The sequence below is a fragment of the Pseudopodoces humilis genome, chromosome 5 (assembly GCF_049639895.1).
Source record: "Pseudopodoces humilis isolate 2021_Gansu_Grassland_sample_001 chromosome 5, ASM4963989v1, whole genome shotgun sequence".
NCBI lineage: Eukaryota > Metazoa > Chordata > Aves > Passeriformes > Paridae > Pseudopodoces > Pseudopodoces humilis.
In genome coordinates this window covers 20,993,677-21,014,276 of record NC_142204.1, presented here as the reverse complement: position 1 = coordinate 21,014,276, position 20,600 = coordinate 20,993,677, and the positions used below count along the sequence as shown (strand labels likewise).

Here is a 20,600-nt window from a genome sequence, read left to right as displayed (position 1 = left end):
CAAAAAACCACAGTCTATTTAATCAGACTGCTAGCTGGTAGCCACAGCCATTCTGCATCCTTCCCAAAGTGTAGCTAGGTCTCTTTCCCCTTCTACCTCCTGTTGCCTCTGGTTTCTGCACCAAAGTGACGAATTTTCGGTGCAGTCTGCCCCAGTACACACCTGTCAGCACATCACTGCAGGTGAACATGAGCAGTTGAGCTGTGCCTCCCCTACCAGGTCACCCTCAGCCACCCAAGCCATCCCTACACTCCAGCCGCACTGTTCCTCCACGTTCCTCTGCCTCCAGTGGTACATCAATCTCCACATTTCAAAAGTCAGCTGAGCCAAAACTGCTTGAGCAAAACCTGTCCTCAAATGATTTATTGTGAGGTTTTCTCTTGTCAACTCAACACTACTCATCTGTACCAGGAAAGCAGTGTGCACAGAGATAGGGTGGCTGCACACTAGAATGTGTGCAGAGTGTGTTTCACGGTGTGCACGCTCTTAGCACAAAGTATATTCAAACATAAAAAAGCTAAATTGTTCTTGGCACACAGTATATTCCAGATTTTATTCCAGCTGCCTCAGGCTGTGGGTGTGCTTGGGGTGCCATAACCCACAGTTAGTGGGGCATCCAAAATGCAACAAATTCATCATTGAGCTCACCTTGCAGAAACCTCCCCAATTCTGCCATCTCTGCTGTCCCACTCTGTGTCCCCACCTGCTACCACAGGCAACCTTTTCTTCTCCAAAAAGCCATTCATCTCTCCTGCACAAGAGCAAAAGAAGGAACTGTGGTCCCAGATTCAGAATTGAGAAGACAGAACCAGGATGCAAGCAGCCCATTTCCTGGCAGTGGCTTCCCTGTGGCCTCCCACAGATCATTTGATCTTTTCATCTTCACTTAGCCCCACCATCACAAGAACCTTCTATTTATATTACGGAGTAAGTGTTTGCATGCAATTTAGTGCTTGCAAAGCCTTTGAAGACTGATAAATCAGGGATTGGATATATCCCATAAAAAAGCCACAATAATAATTAAACCCTCTGAAGTTCACATACCTGTTATAACAACACTCACACGTTCAGACTCTCCAATCCAACAAGGCAAGCATGATGTTTGTGTCCGATTCCCCTTAAGCCACATCAACTTGAAACAAAACAAGCTTTGACTCAGATGAGCTATTCATGTGCCTAATGCAGAGCCTTCACTCTGTGGAACATCACCGCTTTATGGACCACCATTCCCAGATTTTCTCCGGCCTGACATAGACCCACATCCTCCAATGGAATTTAGGAGCACCCATGGTTGAGCAGGCCAGCTACGAGTGCTCACCCTGACCTGAGCAATCGCCTGCACTCTGCACAGCAGGGACGAGGAGGACTGCAAGGAAAGGAAAATGCCATTTTGTTCTGAGTTCTGCGGGAGTTCACATCGGTGTACCGGGGAAGGCTGGTGGAAGGTTGGAGCTCCAGCTCTCCCCAACCACCACAGCAGTGTCTTTTGCCTTTAAGCATCAAATCTAAGTGGGCTTAAACATGGGAGGTAGAAGCCCTGGAGGAACAAAGCCACCCCGGACTTGTCCCCAAGAAAGGCAAAGGTGGCTGAGTGTCACCCGTGGAGGCAGCAGCCAGGGAACCCCCAGAGGAGCACTGAGGACCCAGACAAGCAACAAGATAAGCTGCCTCTGTTACTCAAGACAGAAACCCACCCCCTTGGTCAATAGGGCAGTCAAAGGGAAGATAAAGCCCAAGTAGGGTGTAAACTGCTATTTTCAAATTATCCGCCCTCACGCTTCATCTCACCTGATATATAAATGTATTGTTTTATGGCTGATGACAGTGGTAACCTCAGGGGGAAGGGAAGAAAAGCAGGATGTTGTTTGGGACTATTAAGTAACCCACAACCTTTCCTGTGCACAGATGCAGAGTGCAGTGAATGGAGGCTGGGGTCCATCACTCAGAGAGGGCAGCAGGAAGAATGCAATAGCAGCTCAGGAAGGCTGCAACCAGGCAGCCCTTAACAGAGGCAAGAAAATCCCTACCATTTAATCACTCTATTCAGCTCCCTTCTGTTCTCTGCTGGGGGGTGGGCTTCCTCTGCTGAGGAGCATCCCAACAGCTTCTAACTTTTACACACCAACTGGATGACGTGTGGCTATCAGCAAGGAGGAGCTGCAAATCAGACACCCAAAAAGCAGGTGAGCGAGGACCTAGAGACCTTGGGCAATAACCCAGCAGGGGGAGGGCCCTTGAAAACTGGGTAAAGCACCACCGTGTCTGGAGAGGTGATACACAGGCTGTCAGTCTATGGCCAAACACTGGGCAGAAGGGAGCACTTCCATCTCAATGGCAGGTTTTGGCTAGTGCCTCTGCTTAGCTCAGCACTGTGCTCCATGAACCAAACTGTTCACAGGGAATAAGCTTGGTCTTACTCTACAGTGCTGCTTAATCTGAGAAATACATCTGACAAACAGGGCTTTTGTCCTGGCAATAAATTAGCAGAGCACTTACAACAACACTACTTCAGATGCCACCCTTCCAGCAAGCACCTTTACCCTGGCATTTGCTTCTAAGCCTAGGTTTAACCTCTTATTTAGAGCACATAAATCAATTTGTACAGCTCCTGCAGTGGTCCTTCCTGTTGGCTGCAGAGGATTGAAAATAGATGAAAAGGCAAAGGAGGGGATGCAGACTTTCATCATCTCCTCAGCTGGGGCTGCGTGGAGAAATGAAAAACAGTATCAGTATGTGCAATCACATTCCTACTTACACTTGAGCGGTAACCCTTCCTTTCATCCCTAAAAAGGTGCCAAGATTCACTGGGAAGCTTTTATTTTGGAAATATATACATTCAGCACTGTGTATGCAAAGAGAGGATGATGTGTAATGAAAAGGGTGGCATTTTTCCAATGGCAAAAGGCAAAACCTTGCTGAGACCTGAGTGGTGACAGGGAGGAAATACCAGCCTGAACATCACATCTGGGGACTGCTCTAAGTTAAACACCATTCAAAAGCAAAAAACTTCTGATATAAGCAGTGTTAAATCACATCTTCAGATTATCAATTTAAAATAAAAATGATTATTCACTGTCGTTAACACTCAGAGTGACACCAGCACCAGTCACTGTGGTTTGCACAAGTCTGGGTGGCAGACTGCTCACCCAGGAAAGCCATAGCAGACTGGCCATCTTTGCACCCAAAACAAGCCCCAAACAGTTTTTTGCTCTAACCTGAAGACATACACTGAGACACTTTGGATGACATCCTAAGCCATGATTTACCTCCCTGTGCTGAGACACACACCTTCTGCAGCCCTACGAACACACTCAGCACAGGGTGGTTGTCCCACGTCAGACACCAACACCTTGACAGTCTTTACACCAAGGCAGTGAGGGACAAGCATTTCTTGGTGCCAGGATTGGTGCCCAGTGCATCTTAAGGCTCTGCTCTACCTTCTCACCACTTTTGTGCACACTCAAGAGAAAGAGTGTGCATGCTCTTCATCCCAAAAAACAGCAACGACCTTCAATTATGAGCCTCATTCCTTCTGCATTTGGTCTCCAAGCCAGCAGGGTTATTTTTAGATGGATGATGAATAGGTGTCTTGGAGCATTATGCAGTCAAATATAACATAAATGTTTGTGGATTGCAAACATGCATATAAAGAAGTTAGGAAAAATATTCAAAGGTCAAAACGGAGTATATCTTGGGATCCTTCCACAGCAAAAGCTCTCCCTAACGTTCCTGTCTTTTTCTATTCAGCCTACTTGTTTTTTCTCATTTGAAAGGGGAAGAAATGAAAGAACAATTAGAAATCTAGGATAATCCCCAAAACTTTCTGAAAAACCTAAACAGATCTACTCCATTTCTCCTCTAGGTCTGGTCTAGAAATGCAGGAAACTTCAAGGAAAAAAAAAATGGGAGGAAAAAAAGGGGAAAAAAAAAATTCCTGTGAAATATTTTCTCTAAGACTCAACAGTGAAATACTGTCAGGCTACTGTTTAAAATCCTGTTATTTTTGCTGTGCTTCAGTTCTTCCCAATGTTCTCTATATAATAAGTATTTCAAATGAAATTACATTATTTTAAAACACATTGTAGCAGGCAATTACAACTGCTGAATACTAAATGCCAATATAACATAGACCAGATTTATTGTTGTTCCTTAACTTTCTGCCATGTTCATTATATTTTAATGAATAAGGTTTCACATTAATTTTTAAGCCTTTGCCTTGGAATCACGCATTACTGCTGTAATTGTGGTGCAGAATTAGGTGTCTATTTACATTCTCCTCCTAAGTCCTGGAGATGAAACCTCCCTTTTGTTTTTCCCCTAAGTCAGCAAAATCACCTCTTCTTCCTATTTTCTGGAGAACACCCGGTGGCCAGTGGCACTGCCTCACCTGGCCACTGCCAGCCAGGCCGTGTCCCAGTGAGGACCAGTGCCTGCTGCCTGCTGAGCCTGGAGATGAGAAGCACCAGGCAAGCAGGATTTGGCAGGACCAGAGCAGCATCCATGAGTCCAGTTGCACCTGTCTGACTAGGAGGACTCCTCAAAGGCAGGCAGCATCACCAGACGGCGCTGACCTCCCTCCTTTCCCCAATTTTCTCCTACCTTCTGTCACACCCAGGGAGATCCAGCTTACCCAAATGGTCTTTCCTAATACACTGACAATATATGAAAAAACAAAGGATGCAGACACACGAAGGCCATCATGGGTAGGGCAGGGTATGATAAAAGGCTTTTCACCCTGTCAATCACTTCTTCCCCTAGGACAGACTGTAAATAAATTAAGAAGATGTGTGCTGAAATACAGGTGCAGGGCAGAAAACAGGTCTCATTTGCAAGCTGTTGTCTTCCATGGGGCAGATTAGATTCCCTGGTCTCAAAGCCTCCAGCAGCTCAGCAGCTGGTCACATTCCTCTATGCAAGCATTCTGGGTAGAACTGAGAGCAGGGGAAGCCTTTCCTCCACATGCAGACACTTGTTAATTCCAGTTATTCTGTGTACTTACAATATTTAATTATTCATGTCAATAAACTATAGGAAATCTCATTCAATTAGAATAGCTTTTTTTAAAATATTTTTTTTTTCTGAGATAAAATTAAATTGCTTCATTGCAAGATCAGTCTTTGCCCTTGTTTTTGTGCTCTTTTGAAGAGAACAGAAATGAAATTCTGGCTCCTGGGATATTGCAAGCTGATGGGACAATGCAGACACACGCCTGGGGACTGCTCACTCTGCTGCTCCACAAGCCGAGCTTCTGCCCTTGTCATTAACTTCTGCTTGCCATTTCCTCCTCCTCATGATCCTCTTCTCAAGTGCTATCCTCCTAATTCCCTCCTATCCAGACAGTCTCCCACGTCACCTTTATTCAGCCCTACAAAAGCAGGAGCTTTTCCCTATTCGATCCTTCCCTCATATCTCACTTTCTCCATGGCAATGCTTGCCATATCCTCTTTCTTCTCCACAATGTCCATCCCCCTCACACCACCAGGGCAACAATAAATCATCCTTTGCCTTTTGCCTTCATGATCCCCAGGTGTTCCCCCCACCTTCTCCCCACTGGTCTGCATTTCTGCCCCACGCTGTGGTTCCCCACCCACCCTCCATGGCAGAGATTTTGCTGTGACCTCTGGCTCACAGCCTCTGCTGATGCCAGAGACAGACACACCAGCACTGAACAAAGAGCAAACCTACTTGTATCCCCTCTCTGCTCTATTTTCCTCCCACTTCATCATTTTTCCTCCAAACACAGAGGGTTTTGCCCACCAACATGCTGCAACTCCTTCCACATTTCACAGCTTGGTTTTGAACTCTGCACCTACACTGCTCCACAGCACAGATTTCTACCCAACTGAGCATATCAAGCCTTGCAAGCTTTGCCAGTTACTGCTCCTCCCACTGCTGCTTCCCTGACATGCATCTGCTTGCAGCAGTCAGGGAGGATCCCTCGAGTTGGCCACAGGGCTTTTTGGAGGGCTACCAGCCCGCTGGATGTGCCAGCCTCTCCGACAGCTGCATCCAGCTCCCACTGATGTGCTCTGTTCTTCCAACTGGCCACCCTGAAGAGTGTTTTGCCTGCGTTTGCAGTTGACAGATGTACAGAAAGCAAACCCTACCAACCATTTGAATCTAAGGCAGGACACTTAGAGGTGATAAGAGTTCAACGTGTAAAATGGGATGGGGTGCTCCTTCTAAGAAGTCTGGCTTTTTGGGCTGAGTACAAAGGTCCAAAAAAATCCAGAATAAAAACTCCACCCACCCCGAAATACCCACAAATTACTATTTATTAAACCCCAACCATACGAAGTGTAAGAAAGAGAGCTGTATCATGCATAATTTAGTTGGCACACAGACAACACTGTTGTGTGTTTCATGCGCGTGAAATAAATGAGCATAAATTACTTCATTTAAATAACACTGAACACCTGATTCCAGAGATGGAACAACACTAAGGCTCTTGGCTTGTTGACACTGCACCAGAGCAAATTAAAATTAGCAAGCTGAAAACAGAAATTCATCTTGTGTCTTGTAGACAAACATCCTTGGTGCACCCAACACGGCTCATGAACAGGAGGAAACTGAACCATGATGGAGCTACAGGAAGTGCCGAAAAATGAACAGGAGTTCTTTAGGATGCTGGTAACACACAATGCATTAATAAGAACAGCAGTAGGTTGGGTAGCCTGTATCTTCACGGATTTGAGTATTTTTCATTTCTCCCCCAGAATTTCATAACAGACCTCAGGAAAAGAACACTTGACAGTATTTCCCACAAACCTCAGAAAAAACCCCACTTTTTTTGCCTGAATGAGTCTGCTTTCCCACACATAGCTTCCAGTATGAAAGACTACCAACATGTGATTGGAATGCTTCTCTCTTAAGAAAAAAGAAGTTTAAACAAAGCACTTCTGGTAACTTTATCTCCGTGTCACATAAGGATGCATACAGCCTTTGCCTCCTACCATTTACTAGTGCCAAAAGCCAAGTTTTCAGATTTTGACAAATGTCACAGATTCCCATATTTCTCAAAAAGTGCTTTGATTAATAGCAAACAATTTATCTTTCAGGAGTTAATTCATCTGGTGCAGGTTTGAGTTGTAGGGCCAGAGAAGGAAAGGCAGGTAAAAGAGGACAAAGTAGCTCTGCCTTAAACATGTGACAGTATTTCCTTTAATTATTGCAACCTTCAGCTTTCTGCCTGCCCATGATAAAATAGACATCTCATGAAATGAGACAGGACACCAATACGCCAGACACTTGCAAATCTGGCCAGCCTGAGAGGTGCTCTCAAATACAACATAGGGAAGATGGACTAAAGCATCTTTCACCTTTAAAACTGAGAGCAGTGTATGCAAACAAGCCACAGGCATTTCCACGAGTTTGCACAACACTTCTTTCCTCCTTTATCTTCAGCTCCTGAACTAACAATGGAGCACGAACACAGCTAGATCTGCCCAACATCTCCTTCAACATTACACAGCCCCCTCATCTCTCCTGAGCAGAACCAGGCAATGCACTTAGCTTTGCTTTACTTCAAGGAAAGAAATCCAAACATTCTTGACTGCCTGGTACTCACTGAGTTCAGCGATGCTCCCCACACGTGTGGCAAGTAGAGACTGCTCGATGGTCCTCAGCTCTGACTGGCTGAACATCTGCACCTCCCCAGGCTTGTTTGACCTTTGCTGATCCTTGTGAAGGTTCAAGCTGTCTGGCAGGCACAGAACACCTGCAGTGGATAAAAAAACAGAGAAGACCAATGTAATTTTAGCCAGCATGGTAACTTTGCCATCACCACCACATAGTTCTGGGGACATTCTGAGACACAGCCTACGTGTCCATAGCTCGAAGACAACCAACATCTGTAACACAATGTCGCAGATGACTCATGCAGAAGTGGCCCCTGTTAGCCCTTCTGAATATCTTCAAGCTGATTACAATGTCACCTCAGGAGAATTCTTACAGAAAAACCTAGGAGGATTGCTCAAAGAGGATTTCAAAGAAGACCCCAAGACACTACTTCAAGCCTATAAAAAATTATTAGAAAATGGTATCTAATGGTATCTCAGAATTCCTGAAGATTTGCTTTAAAATCACATATGAAACAACACATTTATACAAGTTTTTCCTGCAAGGGTATTCCACTGTCAATTGCCAAAACAAGGGACAGCATCAAGATGCTCTAAGTGTCATTGATGGCTGATTGAATTCCTTTTGTAAATACAGCCCCCAGCCATTGAAATGCTTGGGCTCCAAAAGCCCATTATGCAGAAGCCCTCAGAGCAGTGAATTTTTATGGTGCAGGGCAAAAGTAAAGCTACTGACATAAAATGATTTACATATACATTCATTCAGGCACAAAAGTCACTTTCTGCCATGACATGTAAACCCTCAGGAATAGATGGAGGGCATCTATTTATTCACCAAAATCATTGTCATGCTAAAAATCAGAACATATTTACAAGAGCAAACACTGCATTACCAGCCTTGGGCAACAGCTACATTGGTCCAGCTTGGAGAGCAAGTTCTCCTCCCTTCCCAGGCTCTGTGCAGTCAGCTATGGCTGTACTTTTCACAGCAACACCTTCCCAATCACTCTGGGACATACACAGGGGGAGAGCCACGGGAGGCAGTGGAATTGTACCTCTTTATGATGCCTAAATATCTCCAAATATTACCTTTGAAAACAAGCCAGAGTAGAAAATGTATTTTTTCCGTTAGTTTTTACTACTCCTTCCTTTAAATTCAGAGTGTATATAAGGTTCTGCCTTATAGGCCAAGCAGACTTTGCCAAATCCATTAAGGAAGAGGTACAAATTTAATGTTTTTCTTCAGGGGAAGAACTTGCTTAGTTTCCCAGCTCAGTAAATATATGACATCTATCTCTACCCACCAGTAATTTTGTCAGTAGACTGATAGAACTGTCAAGTGCTCTGGAGCACTGCAAGGCCAAGAAATGCACCTGAAAGGAGATGCTTCTCAGACATCTTGTTAGCTTCACCCAACTGCCTTGGACTCCCTTCCTCACATCCATCTCCTCCCTGCAACATAGTTTGCAACTTATATTTGTAGCACAGACCTAAAAACATCCATCCTGGGAGGAGAGAGGTGACACAGGTTCAACGACCCTATTCCAAAGAAAAAAGAAGTATATACTGGGAAAACCAAGACCTAAAAGTCTTGTCCACTATGGCCATGAGACAGCAACCTAAACCAGGATCATCCTCTGCACACAGCAGCGGCACCAGAACAAAATCCCCAATAGCCTGTTCCAATCTTGGAGCTGGAAGAGCAGGAACAGATGTCATTCCCAGCTTCTGGCCCTGATCCCAGGCTTGTAACAACCCCATGAATGTGTAGAAGGTCATGAAAGAGTAACACAACTCATAAGCAAGTGCCCCGGAGAGAAAGAGCAGGACACCTGACAAAGCCCTGGGGAGGGAAGAATTCCAAGCTGAGAGGTAAGGAATGAAAAGTGACAAGAGCTTATCAAACAAGCTCTTCAAATTTTCCTGCCATCACTCAGTGGCTGACTCTCATAAACACTTGGTGCACTGATCAACATTTATATTCTGTGGATGTACAGAGCTCGAGAAGTACAACACCTGCATTTAAAATGCAGGCTTGCCTGCATAGTTTAGTAAGTATTTGCTCTCATTTTTTTTTAGATTCTTCTTTATCATTTTAATGGATAGAAATTAAGACAAAATTGGAAGAGTCTTCCCTGCAGAAAACAGATGTAAAAATGATCTAATATTCTAAGAGATTTCTAACAACAAGAAATAGAGCGCAAGGATCTTTATGGCACCTTTAAAAAATGAACTGGATAATTTTTCTACGAAAACACACCTTGTGTGTGGAGAAAAAAAATACTGTTTTAAGATAACTTTACAAATAAAATTCAAAAGGTTCAAAATGATAATTATGTACAGAAGATAATTCTCCAAGTGATTTATGCAGTGGGATATAAAAATGTATTCTCTACTTTGCCTATAACTGTTCCCACAGTCAAGCCTTTTCCTTACAAACATCCCTGATGATTAATTACTCTGGTCTTTAGTGAGGGGAGCATATTCTTAGGCTCTTGGAGAGAAAAGTACCAATGAAATGCAAAATGAGCCATTGTTGGAAAACTTAACAAATTACAGGATGTGTCATGCCAAAGGGTTACACTTGGGTTGGAGATTAGCAGAGACACACAATAGCCATCATCATCTTCAAAATTATAATTGACCACATCAAGTGACCAGTGGAGTGATGGAAGATTTGTTTGTAACTCATAATTTTGCTGGATCAAATCTGGTTTTCACAAGTATGGAGAAAAGGAGTTTTATGGTTTGGGCATACAACTCAGCCAATTTTCTAGCTTCAACTGTTTACCCCAAAAATCTTAGAGCAACTAAAATGCTTTTTAGAAGAAAAACCTATTCTCTTTTTATCAGTGTTTGATGTGAAACTCAATTTTTCTGATGAAAGGCTACAGTAGGGAAGAAAAGACCATACCAAACTGAAGGGAAGGGCGGGGAAAGAAACACTTTGTGATGAAAAAAATTTTTTTTTACAGACAGAAACATCTAAAAAGCCACCATCATCTTTGACTGGTTTGGCTACAGTTCAACTTCGTTATTTTAATTCTCTGCCAACTGGCATTATTCACTTGCTTTTTCAGCCTTATTGTGTTGAACTTGAGAAACAAGTGAGGACCTCAAGTTTTTGAAGGCCTGAAAACGAGGAGCTTTTCCCTGTTCCCTTTCTGGCTGTCACTGCCAATTCTATCTGTCATTCCACACCAAAGACTTCTGTACAGTATCTTCAGAAATGAACTGTGGTACCTGTCTTTTCTCTGAACTAGCACTGTTCATTGTCCTTCCTTTCTGCATGATTACTCAACCCTGTGTGCTTCTTTGCCCATTTTTTTATCCCTCTTCCTCTCTGCGATTCATTGGAGTGGAAATGAAGCATCCCAGGCCAGTCTACGTCGGTACATCCGTCTGCTCTGTGCCACCCAGACACACACCAACTGCTGGGAAGTGCTGGAGCAAGGCAGGACAACCAAAGCACTCCAGTGTATTTGGATTTTTTTCACCTCTTTTGGTGCTTCCCCTTGTCTCTGTACCCTCCCTGGGGCATGGATCTGCCTAGGATTGCACGGATACATCCAGAACAGGCCATACCCAACGCTGCTGTGTTCACCCTTGACCTCAGAGTACCCTGCAATCTATAGGTAAAAGACTGAAGAGAAATCCATACATTTTAAAATCAGCAGGATGCTGAAGAAAATCACAATGATAAGCTCCTCCTAATGTCCCCACCACCACCACATCTCTAGAGAAAAAGCAACATCATAGAGAAAATCTGATGCACAATTAATACATTTCATGTTTTCCTGCCTTCTGGGTTCACCTAAAGCACAAACCAGAACTCAGTCCCTAAGGACTTAAAAATCCCAGAGTATTGCACAAAATGACAAAACCTCATGCCCATACCTCAACTATTGCTGAATTTATATATATGTGCATTGCCTATATTCATAGGTCTGCAATATCTAATGTCATCCGCATTTCAAATTCTTCTCCTCCTCTCTCTCCTTTAGTATTCAAATCCCATGCTCTAAGCAAAACAAATTTCCAAAGATATTAAATTAATAAAAATGCCCACTGAACAATGTGATTCAAATTGACCCATGGCTGAGGAATCTAGCAGAAACCTAATACAAATGTGTTTGTTTTCACTAAAAATATAACTGCTGTAAACACCGTAAGATTTTTTTTTTTTCACATTTCACCATTCATTCATTTGGAAAGATTGTCAGACTTCTTTAAACCAATTTAGAGTCTGAACAGAAGCATGAATGCTTTGCTGCTCTCTTGTTATTTTTATTTAAGTGCTCCTACTTTCAAGAGAAAGTAATTCAAATAATCTTTGACCTCCCTCTTTATCTATTACATCTTAAGCAAATGAATATATCTGGAAAGGAGTTTATACTCCCAACTGCAAAGAACAGCTGGATGCTACTAAGAATTTATAGAATTTAAGTGTGCAGGATAGATATAAGGAAAATTGCTGTACAAAATGAGCCTGAAAATGGTAGTTAACCCTGAGCTGTCCCCAATACATGGTGTTGCATATTACATTGCTCAAGTAAATGCCATCCTCACCCAGGAGGACTGCCTCCAGGAGTAGGAAATCCCCTCAGTCATCACAATTTGTAAATTTTATTACATGGGAACACAGGACTAGAAAATCTTTGAGTCTAGTCTCCTGCTCTCATAAATAATCATGTGAAGTTCAAGAGCTCACAAAACATCCAATAAAAAAAAACCAAAACAAAACCCTTTTCTTCCACAAGCTCATGTACAAAATACTTTCCAGCACCAGAGAACATTATTGAGATCTACAATATAAAGGTCTATGGGAAAAAAATAAAACGGTCAAAGGTATTGCCAGCTGCCTTTGCAACAGCAAAATACTTGACTAGGTGCAAACCCATCACAGTTGGTATTCCAGCATGCAGAAAAACTCTCCTGACCCCATACTCTGCAGCTGTGGCAACCATGAGTACATGAGAAGGAGACTATCCAGGTGCTCAGCAGATTTTGAGGGATGATATGGGATCAGCAGCACCCTGAGCTCAGCACCCTGACAGGTGCCCAAGAGCTGGTGAATGTAAAGTGATAGTCAAAGCTCACACCTGGAAAGAAACCCTATGGTCTCCATTGCTTTAAACAACCTGTGGCATCAGGCCTGATGGGCAAGGCAGATGGAAAACATTCTCCTTGAAGGAACAAGACCACAGGGAAAACTTTAAATCTAATCATATCAGCCACTGCTTTCAGCTAACAGACGACCTGGAAACCATTCAAGGCAAGAAGAGCAAAGTGTCTTCTTTCCACACATTCCAGCCCGGTTAAATAACAAGGAGTGGCTTTGCATGGAGAAAATGCAAAGCACTTGGGAAAGCTAGGTGGTGAGATCAAGTTTCCACAATTGGAGTCTTACAATAGGCAGAGCAGCCCAGAGGAGGAAGGGTGGAGCAGGCACAGGAATCAGGAGACTAAAGGGACAGCTTTTGTGTGTCTTTCACACCCAGTATCCAAAGGCATGAAAAGGCATTGCAAAGCTCCATACCTCACATCAAGACACTGGCATTATGTAGGTGTGGTAATATTCATGTCTCATACATAGAGTAAGTGAAAGTAAAGCACAGGAGAGTTTAGTAACTGATTCAAGGTGAAATAAAGAGTGCCAGAGAAAACCAGGAAAGGACCATAAGGCCTCTAGTTATCCATTTTAACCAAAGGAGATCACCCTTTCTCTCCTGGAAAAAACAGGAGAAAAGCCAATGAATAATGCTTAAAAATTACAGAACTGAGAGCCTAACTGAATCACCCAAAGCAGAGAGCACCTTTGTGAGATACCAGAGCAGATGATACAGGAAGACAAGGTAATAGAATTATATTTACAAAATGCGACTGTGGCATCTTTTCTTGTAACAAAGTTTCTTAGCACAGCACGTTCTACTCAACTGGGATGTCCTCCCTATTAGGATCCCTCTAAAGGCAATAGTTTTTGCCTAATGATAATGAGTGGCAATCACTGCTGCTTAAAATGGCATACAAGTAACAACAATTCAACTAAATTAGGATATATTCTGCTAGCACCAAGCAGTTAAGTGGAGCACAACCAAGCGGAACCCAGGATGGATTTGATTGTTCAGGCTATATATTACAAAACAAAGAAGAATCAGAAAATTAAATTCCCCTAAACATAGAAACTGAGCTCCCAAATCACCAACTACAGCTTTACATTTATTTTTATTAAGATATAGAGAAAAGAAAATCTTTAGTCTTGCCAAAATGAATTGCTAAACTTCAAAATCCTCAAAACCACCACGAAAACAACTACAAAAAGTGAACATGGAGCAAGCCAGCCCACGAGAGAAGAAATGGAGATCCATCTCCTCATATTTATCCGCAAAGTCTCGCCCCAGTTTCCTACAGTGGTCTTTGTGGTAGTGCTGGAGATGCTGTTTTCTGGCATGCATCCATGGGCTGGACAGCCAACACATGGGGTGACAGCACAGGGAGGGGCAGACAATGCCACAGTGAGGGCACTGATGCGCTCCCTGTGATTTTCACTACTGCTCTCTCCCTGTTGGCCACAAAGGGGCATTTTATCAACTTTGCAACAGGAAAATCGCACGACAGCACACTGCTCAGTCACACTGTTCCACTGTCACAGTGACCATAAAAGTTTCAGTGAGAGTTGTGATTATTTTGGCAGGAAGATGTTAGAGCTGACATAGTGCATTAATTTCATGTTGAACACCCATCATCTTGAGATTACCCTGATCTAAGCTATGCTGCCCTAGAACTCCCGATGTATGGGAAAAAAGGTTTTGTCTTACTCCTTGATAGGAGACATTCAGACACAAAAAAAAAAAAAAGGAAAACAATTAAAAATGCCAGTACCATCTTCCTTCTCTGCTACATGCAAATAAATGTAACACATACAGCCCTCAGTGTGGCGACCCAAGAAGAAGCTGAGAGGTCACAGGGAATCTGATGGAAGAAAAGATCACAGTGAACGTGTTGGCAGTACCAGCAAGTGAGAAAGTTCAGAGAAATGCAGATTTGATGGCACCCAGTTAAACCATGAGCGTGCCTCTTGCAGCAAGCCCTAAGACACATACTCAAGGAGGAAAGGATGTGCACTGGTAGAAATGTGATTCTAGACATGCACATGAGTACTAACTCATGCAATGGGTTTGGCTAGAAACAAGCACAAGCTCCTCCTAGACTGAGAGTTCAAAGAAGGTCTAAACCTTTGAGTCACCAAAAATGACTAAGAATGCGTTAATGGGTTTTATTTTACGGAAAAAGACCCGTCAGCTGATAACTGCAGAATGAGAGAGGATTCAGTGATTCATAGCTTATAATACACTTTCCCAGAATCTGTAATTTCCTTCATTCAGTACCTGGCCCCCTGAAATGTCCAGCCCAGACTGAAGCCTTCTCTTTCAGAACCATGATATGGGCACAGCCCGAGAGCCCCACGGTGCTCTCCTCCCAACCCATCCCTGTCTCCTCCAGTGCTTGACACACAAGGCACCAGAAGCTCTTTGGGCACTATAATATATGAGCAGTGGGCTTCTTGTAACGATGCTGGTTTGGGCTTCTTGAGAAGAGAGACTGAGGATCAAACTGCAGATCAGTAACCCCACACAAGTACATGATCTTCTGGTTTTGGGAGACCTACAATCCAAACAGGCTCGTGTTCCAGGTACTGCAGCTATAGTAAAGCAGCACAAAACGCCTGGCCCAAAAGAGCATATATTCCATTGCTTTCTCTGTGTGCCACCATCCTTTTGGCATGGGCACCATGCGTCAGATGCCTTCAAGGGTCAGGCACATCATTTCAAAAACACCCACGTGCTTCCATTTCTGAGCAGTTGCACTAATACTCTACAATACACTTGGCACTTGGTAAAAACCTTAAAAAACACCTCCTCCATTTGCTTCAATATTTGCAAAGATTAGTATGCTTTTTACAGGAGAAGGAGTTGTTTGCCAAAAATCCCTCCTTTCACTTCAGAACACCATCCGCTTATACAAAACTCTGTAAATAATATACAGCAGAGCAGGCATACAGTGCTGAGACTAAGCATGGGGCATCCCCATTGTAGGTACCAACTGCACCCTTCCTATTTCTCAGGTGGAAGTAGCTGAAAATGGGATTGAGGGGAGTGTGACAAAGCACCAGTGGTCTATGGAGCAACCACTTGCACTTAGGAGCCAGGCAGGTATGCAAAACAAAAGCTGATGGAAACCCGATGTGTACAACAGGAACAAGGATGATTTGCAATTCAAACTGATGAAAACACCTGACCATACAAGGGTGAGGTGACTGATTGATGGGAGAATGACACCACTTCCTGTAGAGCTGGGTGCTTGCTGTTTGCTTTTTAAGTCACCTTCCACAATTGTCAAAACCTTGGACTGTGGCCCAGGCAATGCTACTGTAATATCACAAAGCTGATAAAATCATCACCATCCCTCAATTCGAACAACTAAACCATCTGCCCTAAAGGTTTCTGGGAAGGCACTAGCTATGTGTTTTAATGAAATAAATAATAAACAAATAAAATTAGTTAAGTCTGCAGCTGGTAAAGCATCAAACCCGAAAACACATGATATATACGGGCTGCGAGGAAACCCCTGAGCCTAAGGATACACGTGAACAAAAATTACACTGCTGCTGCATGTTGCCATGCCTCAGCAAGAAAATGCAGGCAGCTCTGACAGAACACTCACTGACTTGGGGTCAGGGTGTTAGCCCCTCAACGTTACCCAACCCAAGTTTTGGGTAAACTGGAGTGTGTGAAGCCCACAGAAGAGGGTAAATAATTAGGATTTCCTTTCAACTGCTTGCACAGATGACTATCAGATTAGCCACTCCACACCCTCAGCATGAAAGCCCATGATTAATGAAAGTAAAGAATGATAAGATGGTTTAGAAACACAAGCTGCTATTTACTGGCTTTAGGGCAGTATCCCATCACTCCAAGAATTGACTATACTCCCTCCCACCCAGGGAGGATGCACTAAGCAAAGAGATTATCACAGCAGGATAAAAACCACCTACACACGGAAGTTTACGGTACAGGATTATGGCAATCTCCTGAACTGCCTACAAGCCCTCAGCAGGACGTGCCCACAGTCTCTGTGTGGTTTGGTACATCACTTGGGGCATCCCTAGCAGGTGAGATGCCCCCACCTGTAAACACCTGAGGCTCAGGGACTGATAGCCTTGACCTGCATGGGACCAAGGTACCCATCCTCCCTCAGGAAAGGAGAAATCCTCAGCATGTGCTTCAATGGGGTTTTGCCATGTATTTAAATCCAAACACTCACCTAAAACTTTCACTGACTGGAAACCCTGGATGCCAGCCAGATGACAGTCCTTTCTAAAACTAACCTTTACATTCTTCCAAAATTCCTCTTGGCTTACTAAATAGAAATTGCCTGTTAATAGCACATATTTTACCATTCAGACCTTAGATATATAGACACCCACAACAATAAATCAGTTCTGACCAGTAAAGGTTAACCTATATACCTATATATATGGCAAAATCATTACAGACAATGAAAAAAAATTACAGGAAGAGAGGTTAGACTATGCTGCTAGCACACATTTATGATCACTTGCCCTTCAGATTGCCTGGCTGAACCCATTTCAAATAATTCAGGTCTTATAGAGCTGTCAGACACAGTCTACCCAGCTATAATACAAACTATGCTCATGTGCATGAGCTCACTACATGGCTACCAGTTTATCTGAAAAAGACTTAAGTTTATTTTGCAGACATCTAATAGTTCTTTTTAATCCATGCAGAGTATGCATTAGTACATTCTAGATTTTACATGAAGATACATACTTTTATTCCTAAATTATTGAATACATTATTAGAAAATTATGCCCTCTATTACTTTTCCCAGAGAGAAATGGCTGCACATTTACTCTCAGAGTGGTTAAAGGTCAAATGCAGTTTTCATTTATGCATAATCTGAAGATTTGAACCTTTGCATTATTAATCTTCTCCTCTGCTTCACCTAGGAACACACAGATCAACACAGACCAACAAACACCAAAAACCCTGTAGTACAGGAATATGACCATTTCTATGTCAGAGCCTTCTCCAGAGCACTGAACAGGCAGTAGTTAATAAATAAACACTCTCAGTGTTTTATCATTGTGGTTCAGTGTGGTTTCCAGCATGACTTTCACGTGACTGCATCTTATCCATCCCTCTGCTTTCAATAAATGCCATTCCCTCTGGGCTCCCATCTTCCCACTGGTGCCCTTGCAGGGACTGAGACAAATCCTCAGCAGTGCCTTGGCCGCCCTGTGGAGCTGCTTCACCTCCAAGCACAGCTCCACCAAATACTAAAGCCTCAAAATCAGGCTGAGGAACAAACCACAGAGCAGTTCTGCCCCCACAGCCTTTGTTTTAGAAACAGCTGAGACAACTCTGCTGAAATGAAAATGAAAAAACCAAACAGAAAAACCACACCACACACAAAAAAACCCCACCACCAAGAAAAGAAAAAAAAAGGAAAAAAAAAGAAATAAAAAAGAAATAAAAAAAGAAGAAAAGAAAAGAAAAGAAAAGAAAAGAAAAGAAAAGAAAAGAAAAGAAAAGAAAAGAAAAGAAAAGAAAAGAAAAGAAAAGAAAAGAAAAGAAAAGAAAAGAAAAGAAAAGAAAAGAAAAGAAAAGAAAAGAAAAGAAAAGAAAAGGAAAAAAAAAAAGTATTTTTAAATCATCTGGGGTGGACTGACTGCCCTAGAAAAAAGCTAAATACTGCTGAACCATATCAGAAGCAACTGAAATTGGGGACATATTAACAATACAGCAGGTAGCTGTAACTGCCTTGCCAGCTACATCACATCTGCCGGTTTCATCTAGCCTTTTCACTTTTAAGCAGACTGAAAGAAACCAAATGGTGTTTGGAAACTTCCAGGCAGGGCTTCAGTGGGTCACCATTACATAACTGACTGGCTGACTTAGCAGCACTATATGCAATGCAGGACAGAAACTGAATATAACACTTCAAAATTGATTCAAGTCAAAATCTTAAGATAGGAAAGATCCCAAAATTAACTGTTAAGCCAGTAACAAGCTTAATTTCCTTCACTCAGGTACAATCCTCAAACAGATGTGTGTTTGTGGCATCATGCAGATGGTTTCAGCTCCTAAACTAACTGAAGTTGTACCTATTCCAATCACATTCTCTATGGATAGACACAACAAAATGCTCCCTAGTTTAGATTTCTTAATACTAACAATTGTATGAATCACAGGGAATTATAAGAGAATTATGAAGTTCATTTTATTTGGGAAAGGCATGGATTCAATGAGAACTACTGTTCTGCAGCATAAAAGCACACCATGAAATTTAATTGCAATGCACAACACTACAAGACTTACAAGCAAGTTTTCATTGCCTCAGCTGCACATCAGAAGGAAAAGGAACAGAAATACACTAAATTTACAGTCTGAGAAAAAAATAAATTTGTAATTTATTATTTTAATTCTATTCTAGTGAAAGGGCAGAACCCTGCAGTTTAAATCATTTGCAGATTTGTGGTCTCCAGCCATGAGAGGACAACACACTACCATTGACCCTAGCCACAGGGACTGCGACACAAGTCCAAGAGTGATCCATAAGCTTCATTAAGAGATTTAAATAGAGTTCATATACATATATATATATGCAAATACAATGTGAAATCAAAGCAGGCATTTGTATCCACCAGACTTCCCAGAGAGTACAGACTGTTGAAAAATTGTCACTTACTTTGAGCTTATTTGCCCAGAAATACGTAACCAGGGAAGTAATTCTTGCCGCTAAGAGATGGAGTAGGAGTTAGACTTGGCTGTGCAGAGAGATGCTTGGAGAGCCTCCACACACACCCCTCTTGTTGGGTCTTTGCTGGAGCCAACAGACAACAGGCAAACCAGTTACCATGCTCTGTCCCCTGTTCACCTGTGCTTCCATTCCACCTCAAAATTTAACAGGCTACAGGATCTGATTCTTCTCCTCAAAGCATTTCGAGCAAGGGCTAAACCACAGTACAGTGCTAAGGATGCTGCCACCCAGGCATCTGACAGCTTCTGAATACAGTGCCCAGAGCACCAACCCATCAGCAAGAAAATACCGTATTAAGTAAATCAATTCCATTTCTCTCACTGCTGTGGTCTTTTAACTGAAGTTTTAAATGCATTCAGAGTCAAAAGTTTACAAACTAGTCTATGCACAGGCAAAGCTAAACTCTTCCTTTTTGAATGGGAAACTGTAATTTTCTCCTGCACCATTACAGAAAATAAGTTACACAGATGCAACATGTGAAAGATACGTTGCACATGGGTCATCTTTTCTGATGCGAGTTTTGCATAATGAGAAAGTTCTTTTGTCCAAATTCTTCATGTTAATCATGTCTCTAAATTATTAACAATGGATATAGTGGACACTCAAAATGGTTTGTTGTGTAAGACAATTGCTTCTAACCCTGGCAGATGTGGAAGCAACCTCCCTCCTCACAATTCAGGCAGTGGAAGGGTATGGTACTTTACTGGTAATATTCCAAAACAGCAGGTCACCATAAGCATGGCTGCTGTGGGCAAAGTCTTCAGTATGAGAACTGAAAAACTGCACTTAATTCAGAGGAATTTTGACAAAAAACGGTGAACATCTTTTCTTTTTCCACACAGAAACTGTTCTTGGTATTTCCACAGCACAGGAAAGCAATGAAACTTTTTCACTTCATGTATCTAAAGCTCCTTCCTTGGACAGTTTCATCTTTGTTCAGCACTCAGGTGGTATGCCTTGTCCACTAAGCTTAGCTATGGAATTCGGCACATTTCTATTTGGTTTCTGAAATCCATTATGTGAACACACCACCCGTACTGCCTTATGACCATGGGTTCTCTCCCCACTCTGCTTAGGCAGCCACTACTTGAAACTTTGAATTCCGAACAAACTTTAGGGTCAACAGACAGGGAAAAACCTACAACTCAAGTGATTTAAAGCAATGAGTGTAACCATCAT

At 42.6% G+C, this 20,600-nt stretch overlaps 1 protein-coding gene across 2 annotated transcripts in view; it reads right to left on the bottom strand.

The window, feature by feature from the left end:
• Window positions 1-20,600, bottom strand: part of ABTB3 (ankyrin repeat and BTB domain containing 3) — a 162,576-nt gene that overhangs the window by 61,548 nt on the left and 80,428 nt on the right. For both annotated transcript variants that reach the window (XM_088055788.1, XM_088055789.1), the window contains exon 2: window positions 7,568-7,717. In XM_088055788.1, the coding sequence (XP_087911914.1) occupies window positions 7,568-7,717 (150 nt within the window). The remainder of the gene's footprint in view (window positions 1-7,567; window positions 7,718-20,600) is intronic.